Source organism: Rhinopithecus bieti, unplaced genomic scaffold (assembly GCF_001698545.2).
Source record: "Rhinopithecus bieti isolate Rb0 unplaced genomic scaffold, ASM169854v2 scaffold_21412, whole genome shotgun sequence".
NCBI lineage: Eukaryota > Metazoa > Chordata > Mammalia > Primates > Cercopithecidae > Rhinopithecus > Rhinopithecus bieti.
Window position 1 is genome coordinate 2,164,221 of NW_016811643.1, and position 14,584 is coordinate 2,178,804.

Genomic DNA, 14,584 nt, shown 5'->3' on the forward strand with positions numbered 1-14,584 from the left:
AATAAAAACAGAAGAGTGTATTGCGGTAATCCAGGCAAGAGATAGTGGTGGCTCGCACTAGGGTAATAGCAATGAATGCGGTGAGAACTATACAGATTCTAAGTAATCTACAGGGTAGAACCAAGAGGATTTGCTGATAACTTAGATGAGGAATGTGTGACAAAGTCAAGGAAGATTCCAAAATTTCTGACCTGAGCAACTAGAATGACAGAAATGCAATCATCTGAGACAGGTTTTGGGTAGAACAGGTTTGAGAAAGAAGACATGGACATGTTAATTTTAAATAAATGTCTTTTAGACATCAAAGTGAAGATGTAGAGTAGGGTAAGATATAAGAATCTTGAGTTTGGGAAAGAGGTCTGCGCTGGAGATAAAAATTTGGGAATCATCAGACTATAGATGATATTTAAAGTCATGAGAATAAATTGAAGCACTCTGGAAATAAGCATAGATAAAATGTGATCAACAACTGAGCCAAGGGCATTCTAATTTACAGATGGTGGAATGAACAGGAACCAGTAAAGGAGACTGAGAAGCAGCAACCAGTGAGGCAGGAAGAAAACTAGGAAATTGTGGGGTCCTGGAAGACAATTATGAAAGTGAATCAAGGAGGAGGGACAAGATCAACTGTGTAAAATGCTTCTGTTACATTAAGACCGTTGATAGGTAGCTGGGTGTAGTAGCTCATGCCTGTAATCCTAACACTTTGGGAGGCTGAGGCTTGAGCCCAGGAGTTGGAGATCATCCTGGGCAACAAAGACAGATCCCATATCTACAAAAAAAAAAAAAAAAAAAAAAAAAAAAAAAAAAAATTAACTGGGCATGGTGGTGTGGGCCCGTGGTCTCAGCTATTTGGCAGCTGAGGTGGGAGGATCTCTTGAGCCCAGTGGTCAAAGGTGCAGTGACGTATGATTGCACCACTGCACTCCAGGATGGGCAACGGCATGAGACTCTTATCTCAAAAAAAAAAAGAAAAAAAAAGATGACATTTGACAGCAACACCACAGAAGTGAAGCCAAGGAGGTCAGATGGTATTAACAGCAAAATATATGTCCTCCCACTCTAATCCTTTCTACTTGTATGTCTGAAAATCCTAAGGCCTGGTGAAACTGATCTCGAGCTACTGACCTGATGATCAGACTACTGTAAACCTTTTACCTACTCTGCGCAAAAACAGTGTATAAAATGCTAGGACAAGACCGGGCACAGTGGCTCACACCTGAAATCCCAGCACTTTGGGGGTCTGAGGCGGGTGAATTATCTGAGGTGAGGAGTTCAAGACCAGCCTGGCCAACATGGCAAAACCCCATCTCTATACAAAAATTAGCTGGGTGTGGTGGCATGCACCTGTAGTCCCAGCTACTTGGGAGGTTGAGGCAGGAGAATTGCTTGAACCCAGTGAGCCGAGATCATGCCACTGCACTCCAGCCTGCGTGACAGAGCAAGACTATCTCAAAAATAAATAAATAAATACATACATACATACATAAATAAAATGCTAGGACAGATATAAATAATACACAGTCCCTGCCTTCAAAATAATTTACTGATATTCTAAGAAACACATAAAATTAGACTTTCCACCTTTTGTGAAGCAGATTACCGTATTTTCTTTTTTGTTTGGAGGCCAAGTCTCACCCTGTCACCCAGGCTGGAGTACGGGGGTGCAATCCCAGCTCACTGCAACCTTGCCTCCCCAGTTCAAGCGGTTCTCCTGCCTCAGCCTCCCAAGCAGCTGGGATTACAGGCACATGCAACTATGCCCAGCTAATTTTGTATATTCAGTAGAGACGGGGTTTCATCATGTTAGCCAGGCTGATCTTGAACTCCCCATCTCTGGTGATCTGCCCACCTCGGCCATCCAAAGTGCTGGGATTACAGGCGTGAGCCACTGCGCCCGGCTGGATTACCATCATGTTTTCAGGGAAAGAAAGTTGCATGTAATGTTTTTAACTTATTAACCTTCATAGACAAAGAATTGGGAGTGAAAAAAATTTTTCTTCAAAGCTTACAAAATGTTCCACCCAAAAAAACCCACCTCTTTTTTTTGACTAGAAAAGTACTTGTTAAAAAAGCCTGTGTGTGTGTGTATATATCTAGAAAAATAACCAAGAAATGACATGCCATGACATTCTCTCTCCTGATGTTAAATAATGTTAATAGTCTGATTTTTAATTTTCCTCAGGTTTTTGTTCCATGCATGTATCAACACTTTGAAGTATATTTGTTCTAAAGCATCATTTAAGTGTAGTTTTCTGTGTTTACCAATGACTTTTCTACATACTTTTCTGTGTAATTATTTTATTTTTGGTTCTATATTTGTATAAAATTATAACATATAAAAAAAAACACACTGGTCATGGTGACTCACACCTAGCACTTTGGGAGGTCAAGGCGGGGGGATCACCTAAAGTCAGGAGTTCAAGACCAGTCTGACAAACATGGAGAAACCCTCTCTCTACTAAAAATACAAAAAAAAAAAAATTAGCCGGGCATGGTGGCGCATGCCTGTAATCTCAGCTACTCGGGAGGCTGATACAGGAGAATCACTTGAACCCGGAAGGGAGAGGTTGTGGTGAGCCAAGATCGTGCCATTGCACTCAAACATGGGCAATAACAGCAAAACTCCATCTCAAAAAACAAACAAACAAACAAAACCAGATTCTTCTTAATCTATTTGACCATTGTGAGTTGTAAGAAAAAAGGAAAAGTAGTCTTAGCACAGTGGCTCACACCTGTAATCCCAGCAATTTGGGAGGCCAAGGTGGGAGGACCGCTTGACACCAGTTTGAGACCAGCCTAGGCAACATACGCAAGACACCATCTCTACAAAAAAATTTTTTTCAAGTAGCCAGGCCTGGTGGTGCATACCTGTAGTCCTAGCTACTTGGGAGGCTCATGTGGGAGGACTGCTTTGAGCCCAGGGGCTCAAGGTCACAGTAAGCCATGATCATGCCACTTTATTCTAGCCTGGGCAAAAAAGAGAGACCCTGTCTCTTTAAAAAAAAAAAAAAAAAAAAAGGAAAAAAAAAAAAAAACATGGCTAGATGTGGTGGCTCACACCTTTAATTCCCAACACTTTTGGGAGGCTGAGACGGCTGATCACTTGAGTCCAGGAGTTCAACACCAGATTGAACAACATAGGAAGATCCTATCTCTACAAAAATAAAAAAATTAGCTAGGCATGGTGGCACAAGCCTATAGTTCCAGTTACTTGGGAGGCTGAGGTGGAAGGATCGCTTGAGCTGTGGAGGCTGAGGCTGCAGTCACTGCATTCCAGCCTGGGAGACCTGAACTTTTAAAAACAACAACAAAAAACCCTAATTATTCAAAACCAAAACAAAATCATGAATATGTAAAATAAGAGGCATATTTACCAAAATATTTTTATGCTAACTATGAGTTATCCCTGGGAATGATCAGGGGACTCTTACTCTTCTCCGTGATGTTCTGTATTTTTCAAATTATAAAAGTGGACTGGCTGGGCACAGTGGCTCGGCACTATAATCCCAGCACTTTGGGAGGCCAGTCGGTAGATCACATGAGGTCAGGGTTTCAAGACCAGCCTGGCCAACATGGTGAAACCCCGCTTCTACTAAAAATACAAAATTAGCCAGGCGTGATGGCACACGCCTGTAATCCCAGCTACTCAGGAGGCTGAGGCAGGAGAATCGTTTGAACCTAGGAGCCAAAGGTTGCAGTAAGCAAAGATCATGCCATTGCACTCCAGCCTGGGCGAGAGAGTAAGACTCTGTCTCAAAAAGAAAAACAAACAAAGTGGACTGTATTACATCTGTAATATATTTAAATAAATTATTGTATATTGTTTCATACTTAGTTTATATCAGTATTTCATACTTAATTTCTGTTAACAAAAATAAACTCACTTGGGCATGAATGCTCCATTGGCTAGGGATGGTTCGTCATCCAGCCCATCAAAAAGATGTGACTTCGCTGTGCCTGTTGTTTGTAAAGCCTTTGGCCGGACTCTAGTGGCAGGGCGGGGTGTCAATTTATAATGAGTAGGTGTAGTAAGAGCCTTCTGGGCTGCTGGATTTGTTGGTTTCAATCTCTGAAAAACAAAAGCATCAAGGAAATTTTTACTTTACTTTAAATGTATTGCACTGGCTTTAAAAATCACAAGACCAGATTTCAACCGTCATCTCTGCCATTCACTTGCTCCCATAAAACAAGGATGTTCACACCCAACTTTGTACATGTTGAGTATCCCTCATCCAAAATGCTTGGGACTGGAAGTATTTTGGATTTTTTTGTATTTTGAAATATTTGCATTACACTCACCAGTTGAGTATCCCAAATGTGAAAATCCAAAATGTCCCAATGAGCATTTCCTTTGAATGTCAGGTCAGTGCTCAAAGTTTTGGATTTTGGAGCATTTTGGATTTGGGATGCACTATCTGTATGTATGTGTGAATACTAACAGAACTGTCTTTATTGTTCTAGAATTGATTTGTACTTATCTTTCCAGCCCCTAATTAAAATGATTTGTCTGACATTTAAAAAAATCTAATCAAGATAATGAATCTGGCCGGGCGCGGTGGCTCAAGCCTGTAATCCCAGCACTTTGGGAGGCCGAGACGGGCGGATCACGAGGTCAGGAGATCGAGACCATCCTGGCTAACATGGTGAAACCCCATCTCTACTAAAAAAAAAAAAAATACAAAAAGCTAACCGGGCGAGGTGGCTGGCGCCTGTAGTCCCAGCTCCTGGGGAGGCTGAGGCAGGAGAATGGCGTGAACCCGGGAGGCGGAGCTTGCAGTGAGCTGAGATCCGGCCACTGCACTCCAGTCCGGGCTACAGAGCGAGACTCCGCCTCAAAAAAAAAAAAAAAAAAAAAAAGATAATGAATCTGTTAGCCAAACAGTGGTGGTGTGCACCTGTAATCTCAGCTACTGGGGAGGCTGAGGCATGGGAATCGCTTGAACCCAGGAGGTGGAGGTTGCAGTAAGCTGAGATCACACCACTGCACTCCAGCCTGGGTGACAGAGCGAGATTCTTTCTCCAAAAAAAACCAAAGATAACGAATCTGAAAAAAGTTTTGTAAATTAAAATGTACAAACACAACATATTAATATTCTCTTCGTTCTATAGTTTATCTTGCAATTATTCTGGTTTGAAAAACAGTATATATATGTTCATTTGATGAAAACATGATATCAAAAAAATCCTCAGCCATAGTCATTACTTTTCAATTAAACCAAAAATCTTAGCTTCAAGAAAAACTGAGACTCTGTCATGAATTAATATTCAACTTCTGTGAAATCCAAATCGCTCTGGGAAAAAAAGGACAGATATTAGCTTGTATTTATTCATCTTTTAGTAAACATTAATAATTAAACATTAAGTCAAACTCTGGGTACCAGAAATAAAAATAAAGTTACTTCCTCTGATTACTGACGAAACAACAAGTTAGTGGAGGACACACAACTAAATTTCAGGGTGCTTCAAATGGCATCTCTACAATATCATACAGCATCCTGAGGATGTTGTACATTTGTTTTCCTAACAGCATAAATGAGATTATATAACCACTTCAAATAACAACGTCTAGCGTATCTCGCCTGTCACAATTTATTCTTCTCTTCCCAGTGCAAGCTGTTTACACTCAACAATGTATCTTTGTTATTCCCAGATTGTTGTGATCTTTCACAATTCTGTCTTCGTTTGGAATGCTTGACCTAGACTTGCCAAGTCCTACATACCCATACAAAATAGTTAAATGTTCCTCTTCTGAAAACAAAGCCTTATCAAATTCATCCAAGCATCTATGATCTTTTCACTATTATATTTTAAATTTTGTGTTAAGATAAAACTCACGTGACATAGAATTCACCATTTTAACGCATCTACTTCAATAGTTTTTAGTATATTTACAAGGTTGTGCAACCATCACCACTATCTGACTCCTGAAAACTTTGATGACTTCAAAAAGAAACTCAGTTCCTCTCAATTTCTTCCCTTTTTCTTTGCAACTATGAATCTGTTTTCTTTCCCTATGGATTTGCCTATTCTGGGTATAGCATATAAATCAAATCATGTGACTTTTGTGTCTGGCTCCTTTCACTTAACATTTTCTTTCTTTTTGTTTTGAGATGGAGTTTCCCTCTTGTTGTCTGGGGTGGAGTGCAATGGTGCAATCTCGGCTCACTGCAATCTCCACCTCCCAGGTTCAAGTGATTCTCCTGCCTCAGCCTCACAAGTAGCTGGGATTATGGGCATGTGCCACCATGCCTCGCTAATGTTGTATTTTTCTTTTTAGTAGAGATGGGGCTTCATCATGTTGGTCAGGCTGGTCTCGAACTCCTGACCTCAGGTGATCTGCCCACCTCAGCCTCCCAAAGTGCTGGGATTAAAGACATGAGCCACCATGCCCATCGTGCCCGGCCTTCACTTACGCTTTCAAGGTTCATTTATGTTATAGCATGTATCAGTACTTTACTCCTATTTATGGCTGAATATTCCATCATACAGATATAAAACATTTTGTTTATCCATTCGTCATTGACAGACACACTTCTATTATCACATATACTCTACTGAACCAGTGTAAATTTAAGTGCTTGTCTGTCTGATCTTTGTCATTGGTTAGCAACCTTAATAAATTCTTGTTTATTTTCATTTTGTATCCTCAGCACTTAACAACACAATGCCTTACACATATTCAGCCAGCTAAAATTAGGCTGCATAAATAATTTTCGTCTAATCACTTTAAAAGGTACTTTCATATTCTTATCTTGCTTCTCATATCTAGTTTACAGGATTAAATTTAAGAACATAGTAAGATCCCATTTCTTTTTTGAAACGAAGTTTTGCTCTTGTTGCCCAGGCTGGAGTGCAATGGAGCAATCTTGGCTCACTGCAACCTCTGCCTGCCAGGTTCAAGCAATTATCCCACCTCCCAAGTAGCTGTGATTACAGGTGCCCACCACCATGCCCAGATAATTTTTGCATATTTAGTAGAGACGGGGTTTCACCGTGTTGACCAGGCTGGTCTAGAACTTCTGAACTCAGGGGATCCACCCACCTCAGACTCCCAAAGAGCTGGGATTACAGGCATGAGCCACGGTGCCGGGCAGATCCCATTTCTTAAAAAAAAAAAACCAAAAACCAAAAAAACAAAACAAAACAAAACAAAAAAAAACAGAAAAAAAAAAGCTGAGGGATACATGTAATGACATAAGTGATTGAAAAATAGTTTCTGTATATTGAGCAATTTACTATGATCCTGGTGTGCATTATCTCATTTGGCCCTCAACATTGAACACTATTACTGTCCTCATTTTACAGAAGAAACAAATTTACGGAGGCAAAATGACTTTCTTATTTTCCAATGTCTCACAGATGATTAGTGGTAAAACACGGATCAAACAGACCAAAGACTACATTTTTAACACCATGTGATTAAAAGATCATGTTTTTACACTAGAGTTATAAGAGATTAAACACAAAGCTATGTAAAAATCAAGAGGTTAAGATTTTGGTTATGCCACTTAAGAGCATTATGATTTGAGGAAAGTCAGCCTCTCTAAGCCTTAGTTTGCTTAGTTATAAAATGACAATAGGGCTGGGCATGGTGTCTTATACCTGTAATCCCAGCATGTTAGGAGACTGAGGCAGGAGGTTTGCTTCCAGGAGTTCAACACCAGCAAGACATCATCTCAAAAAGAAAAAAACTTAGAAAAAATTGTTTTAATTAAAAATGAGAATATTAATATCTGCCTTATTTCAGGGCTTGATCTTCAGTGTAGTGGTCATTTCACTGTTACAACACCGTCCAGATACAGCAAAAATAATTTACCCCCGGCTGAGTGAAATAATGTCTTAAAAAATTAATTATGCCTAGCTTTGCTTAATCCCTTAATATATACAGGCAAAAAATTACATTCTGCACATTCAGTTTCTCTTTCTTTGATACGATATTTTACAGAAGTATCCTTAAATTTACCTCTTCCTTCTTCTTAGGGTCTGACATGGGATTCCGGAAGAGAGGAGAGTCTCCAAAAGGTGAGTATGTTAGACTATTGATGTGCTGCTGGAGAACAGCCTGCTGAGCAGCAGAAGCATTTGGATCTGTCAAAGCTTTTTAAAAAAAAGAAAACAAAATTATATATAAATGCAAGGATACAATGCACTTATAACACAGAGCTCAGTATTCTTTTTGAAGAAGTGGTCTTCAAAATGTTCAGATCAATGGTATCACTGGGGCAGAATGTGTGTAAAGCAAACTGCAAAGAAAATCAAGAATCAAATAAGCTAATAGGTCAAATTTAGGAAGAAGTATTTCATAAGATACAGTACTCACATAAATTCACTTACACAGTGTTCACTGTCACCACTAATCACAGAAAGGAAAATTTAAACCCTGATGAAATATTTTATGCATACCTATCACTGAAATAGCTGCATAAAAAGCCATAGTCTTTGACTTCTAGAGACATATAGACGGGTTTGTCTAAAGGCAATAATATGACAGTATACAGGGCAAGTACTGTGTGTATGAGTGTGTGTGTGTGCACGTGTGTGCAAGCATGTGTATGTAATTGTCTAAAGGAAATAATATGACAATATACAACAGGGAAAGTACTGTGTGTGTGTGTGCGCACGCGCGCACACGCACACCCAGGCTGGAGTGTAGCGGCACGATCTTGGCTTGCTGCAACCTCTGCCTCTGGGCTCAACTGATCCTCTAACCTCAGACTCCCGAGTAGCTGGGACTACAGGGGTGAGTCACCAGGCCAACAACAGCTAATTTTCTCTGTGTGTGTTGTGGTGGTGGTGGGGGGGAGGGGGGGAGGGGAGGGGGTGTGAGGTTTTTTTTAAGAGACGAGGTTTTGCTGGTGTTGCCTTGGCTAGTCTTGAACTCCTGAACTTGAGCTATCTGCCCACCTTGGCCTCCCAAAATGCTGGGATTACAGGCGTCAGCCACCACACCTGGCCTCTATTTTTTAACCTCATACTTTTAATCATGAAAATTTAACTCAAGGACTTAATTAAACTAGAAAGAAAATAAAAAAAATTCCTAAGCATTCAGTGCATATTATATATAACAGTCAAGATATGGAAACAACCTATGTATCCAACATTAATAGTTGTAGGCTGGGTGCGGTGGCTCACGCTTGTAATCCCAGCACTTTGGGAGGCCGTGGCGAGCAGATCACTTGAGGTCAGGAGTTCGAGACCAACCTGGCCAATACAGGGAAACCCCACCTCTACTAAAAACACAAAAAACTAGCTGGGCATGGGGGTGCACACCTATAATCCCAGCTGGAACCCAGGAAGTGGAGGTTGCAGTGAGCCGAGATCACGCCACTGCACTCCAGCCTGGGTGAAAGAGCGAGACTCTGTCTCAAACAAACAAAAAAAGTTGTAAACATCATGACACATCATCATAGGTTATGTAGTTATTAAAAACAATAATTTGTTTCATTGTGGAAGTATGAAATTACCTTTGATTTATTAACTAAAATTTCCAGAATAAAAATATTATGTACATTAAGGCTACAGAGGAAGTCAGCATACAAACAAAAATGTGTTTTTTTCCCCCCAATCCAGGTGTCTTCCTGAAGAAAACGGTTAGGTTATCCTTCTAAGTTTATTATTTATTATTTACATTTATTTAACATTCAAATAATATAAACTGAAAGAAAAAAGAAATCACTAAGTCTAATTTTCTCTCGAAGTATAAGAACTTCTGTTATCAATTGCAGAGAATTTAGGGAACAGACATAAGTAACGATGAAGACTATTCACGATCTACCACTGTAACAAGTAAAACAGTAAGAAAAAAAGCAAAACCACTACAGTATACCCTGACTGAAGGCGAAATCTTTTGCAAGATAAAATCTCTTTCCAAAATACTGATCAAAACTCAAATCATACTAAAGTCATTTTACAGGCAAAAATACTACCTTTTTCCCTTATAAACATTTACAAATAAAGTTACTGCCAAAATATAATACAATAATCCACAGTAAAGAAGTGACATAAAACATTCCGAAAAGTCTCACAATGTTGTAGGGACTGGGGAGAGGCAGTATGGAGAACAAAAGCAGTTAAAAAACAAAACAAAACAAAAAAAACAAGACAAAAAAACCCAGAATGGGCTGCTATAGCTAAATTAATGAAAACGAAGTAGATCCACGTTAGTCAAAGGTTTCTTAAAATTGATGTATTCAATAAATACTAAAATACCATACGTTCATGTTGATATTTAATAAGACAGGACAAGTTTGCTCAGGATTTCAAACCAAGAGATGTCAATTTTAAGAGCACAAAGTAAATCATCTATATTGAGAAAGTTCCTAAATCCAATTTAGGAGCAAAAAATAAAGAAAAGCATTTTTTTGGGGGTATATAGTACTACAGATTAACAACATACTGTTATTTTGGGGACTATGCAAGCAGACTCAAGAAACATTTTACAGAACTGCAAACCTCACTGGTCATTTTGTTACTGGACAGGCAATTACTCATTTAGGAAACTGACCTTAGTTGATCTCATCATTTAACAAGTACAAATCACTCTACCTGGGTGTGCTCAAAAAAAAAACCAAACCAAAAACTTCCTTTAACAAATCCAAACACAAGAAAGTGTATGAGTGTGTATTTGTATGAATAAATACAAATTTTGTGTTAACTGTAGTATTTAAAGACACCGATAAGCGAGTATCTTGATAGATGAGCAAAAACAAGAAAACAAACAAGCACTACTTAAGCAACTACTGGTATTACATTCAAGCTTGGTCAAAATAATTTGAAAATTTTCCAAAGAACAAATTCTGAAGAAATTTCAAAAGAAAAGATTACAAAACACTAAATCATAACCAAATGATTAAAGGGATTGGGAAAAGTATACAAACCAAGTCTCCTGATGAAACACAAGAATCTGATGACACTTTATCCAGAAAAATGTCAGTGGGTTACCACAAATAAATTACACTAGAGTGAGGCATGGTGGCTCACACCTGTAATCCCAGCACTTTGGGAAGTTGAGGCGAGTAGATTACTTCAGGTCAGGAGTTCATGAATAGCCTGGCCAAATGGGATCTCCACTAAAAATACAAGAATTAGCCGGGCATGGTTGACACGTACCTGTAGTCCCAGCTACTCAGGAGGCTGAGACAGGAGAATTGCCTGAACCCGGAGGTGGAGGCTGCAGTGAGCCAAGATCGCGCCACTGCACTCCAGCCTGGGTGACAGAGTGAGACTCCTCTCAAAAAAAAAAAAAAAAAGAAGGAAAGAAAGTCAGGGGAGAACATTCCAGGTGATGGAAACAGCAAGTGCAAGGGCCCTGATAAAGCAGAGAGCTTGGTTTGCTCTAGGAGCTGCCAGAAGACCAATGTGACTCCTGCATAGTGGAAGAAAGGGGTGTGAGAGAAGGTTCTAGAGAGGAAAGAAAGAAAAGAAATTATACTAGACTGGTTTTGTTTAGCTTTACGAAATAAAAGTAGAACCACTGGGTGGAAACTCTATGGAGGCAGGATTTGGTTTCTAAACAACCAGAACAGAACAACAGACTGTACCGCCTGTAAGGAAGCCACCATACCTGAGGTTTTTTTAAGACAAGCTAGACTCACATAGTTCTAAAGTACTTTCAATTAAGATTCCGTGGTACAAAGATGTACATTCTAAAAGTAAATACAATTACCTTTAAATGGGCAGTAATGTTAAGACACACAACTTTAATACTAACTAAATTATTGTGTCAGGAACTTTGGAAAAGAGATGGATTATTAAAACTAGTCAAAAGCTATATAAGTAAAAATGGCATTATTAACAATAATTTATACTACCTCCTTCTACTAAAACCAATGAAAAATGAGAAAAAAATAAAATTAAAACATAATTATTATTATTTTTTTGAGACGGAGTCTCACTGTGTCACCCAGGCTAGAGTGCAGTGGCACAATCTCAGCTCACTGCAACCTCTGTCTCCCGGATAAGGCAATTCTCCTGCCTCGGCCTTTCAAGTAGCTGGGATTACAGGTGCCTGCCGCCACGCCAGGCTAATTTTTGTATTTTTAGTAGAGATGGGGTTTCACCATGTTGGCCAGGCTGGTCGAACTCCTGACCTCAGGTGATCCACCCGCCTTGGCCTCCCAAAGTGCTGGGATTACAGGCGTGAGGCACCGCGCCCAGCCTATTTTTAAAGATAAAGCTAAGTATAAAGTTCGCACAGAGATCAATGAAAACTCGAAGTCACCTCCTCTCTCTCCAAAGACCTTATTAAAATCTATGGCTAAAAAATATTAAAATGTATATATATAAACCCATAATGACAGACAATGGGAAGGTGGCAAATGAACACATGAGAAAATCTGACCAATTTCTAGGGGAAAGATGTGGACAGAGGACTGATCAAGCAGGATACAGAAACCTATAGTTTAGAGTACACTCAATAGCAATTACAGCTGACCCTTGAACAACACAAGTTTGAACTGTGTTGATCCACTTATGTGTGGATTTCCTTCTCTGCCATCCCTGAGAGAGCAAGACCAACCCCTTCCTCCCCCTCATGATTTTCTTAATAATATATTCTTTCTTTAGCTTACTTTATAGTAAGAATATAGTACGTACTATATATAATATACATAATGCTGTCAGTAAAGCCTGGGAATCAAAGATTATTTGCAAATTTTCAACTGTGGGGGGTCAGCACCCCTAACCCTCATATTGTCCAAGGGTCTACCAGAATGATCAAATGACGCATATCTACCTTGGAGAATCCCAGATGTCTAGGGACTTGGGAATACCAGGTTTGATGAAGCAGAATTGAAACCAGGAAGAGGAAAGAATTAATGGAAAGTCTAAGCCAGACGCAGTGGCTCACACTTGTAATCCCAGCACTTTGGGAGGCTGAGGCGAGAGGAATGCTGGAGGTCAGGAGTTCAAGACCAGCGTAGACAAGATGGTGAAACCCAATCTCTACTGAAAATACAAAAAATAGCCAGGCATGATGACATGGGCCTGCAATCCCAGCTACTCAGGAGGCTGAGGAAACAGGATCAATTGAACCTGGGAGGCGAAGGTTACAGTGAGCCAAGATCGAGATCACACCACTACACTTCAGTCTGGGACAGAGAGCAAGACTCTCTCAAAAAAAAAAGATAAATGAAGTTTATATAGAAAACTACATATTGCCACCCTCCTAATCACTGGTGCTCAATACACAGGTCAAAGCAGGCCTCTCTCTAAGTAAACACATAAAAAGGAGAAGGGCAACTACTGAGGTTACTGGTATCATCCCAGAGCTAAGAATTTGACATTCTAACATTTAGAGGACCCTCTGTCTGATCATAGTTGGTTTCTAGATTACTCACTCTAAAGTAAAACCTACTGGTAAACGAGCCCTACTCACATACAAAAAGTTGCCAGTGACCTTTTAAATATAAATATAAATATATATATATATATATATATATATATAAATTTTTTTTTTTTTTGTAGACAGAGTTTCACACTGTCGCCCAGGCTGGAGTGTAGTGGCATGATGTCAGCTTAGTGCAACTTCCGCCTTCCAGGTTCAAGTGATTCTCCCGCCTCAGCCTCCAGAGCAGCTGAGATTACAGGCATGTGCCACCATGCCCAGCCAGTTTTTCTATTTGTGGTTGACATGGGGTTTTACCATGTTGGCCGGCTGGTCTCAAACACTTGACCTCAAGCAATCCGCCCACCTCAGCCTCCCAAAGCGCTGGGATTACAGTCATGAGCCACCATGTCCAGCCTATTTTTAATCTTAAATAGGAATGAAAGGACTACCAAGCATTAAAGATTGGTGGCAGGCACCTGTAATCCCAGCTACTCAGGAAGCTGAGGCAGGAGAATTGCTTGAACCTGGGAGGCAGAGGCTGCAGTGAGCCGAGATTATATAACTGCACTCCAGCCTAGGGGACAGAGAAAGACTCTGTCTCCAAAAAAAAAAAAAAAAAAAGATGAGAAAACAAATAAGGGTAATAAAAGCATAGGGAAGGGTACTAATATCCTCATTTGACAAAGAAGACTCAAGAAACACTAGCACCTTTTGACAGAATAAGAAAATATGTAAGTATGTAGCTTAAATTTGCAAAGGTGTCTCAAAACGTGACACATGTATCATGATAGTATGGGAGATAATTTAGTGGTACAGAAACATCTATCTATTCTATTTATCTCAGTTACTCTATGCCAGATGACAACCAGTTTTTCACTTCCTGTGGAACATCATTTTCTTTTCCTTTTTCTTTTTGTTGAGATGGACTCCCACTCTATCACGCAGGCTGGAATGTAGTGGTGCGATCTCGGCTCACTGCAACCTCCACCTCCCGGGTTCAAGCGATTCACCTGTCTCAGCCTCCTGAGTATCTGGGATTACAGGCAGGCACCACCATACCCGGTTAATTTTTGAATTTTTAGTAGATACGAGATTTCACCATGTTGGCCAGGCTGGTCTCAAACTCCTGACCTCGTGATCTGCCCGCCTCGGCCTCCCAAAGTGTTGGGATTACAGGCGTGAGCCACCGTGTCCAGCCCATAATTTTCCTTAAAAAGCTATTTAAGGCCGGGCGCGGTGGCTCAAGCCTGTAAT

General features: G+C 40.0%; 1 protein-coding gene across 8 annotated transcripts in view; it reads right to left on the reverse strand.

Annotated features, from left to right (window-relative positions):
- The window catches only part of NUP98 (nucleoporin 98 and 96 precursor), a 134,143-nt gene that overhangs the window by 58,621 nt on the left and 60,938 nt on the right, over positions 1–14,584 (reverse strand). For all 8 annotated transcript variants that reach the window (XM_017894400.1, XM_017894402.1, XM_017894401.1 and 5 more), the window contains 2 exons: positions 7,967–8,100; positions 3,888–4,072 (listed from right to left, as the gene is read on the reverse strand). In XM_017894400.1, coding sequence (XP_017749889.1) covers positions 3,888–4,072; positions 7,967–8,100 — 319 coding nt within the window. The remainder of the gene's footprint in view (positions 1–3,887; positions 4,073–7,966; positions 8,101–14,584) is intronic.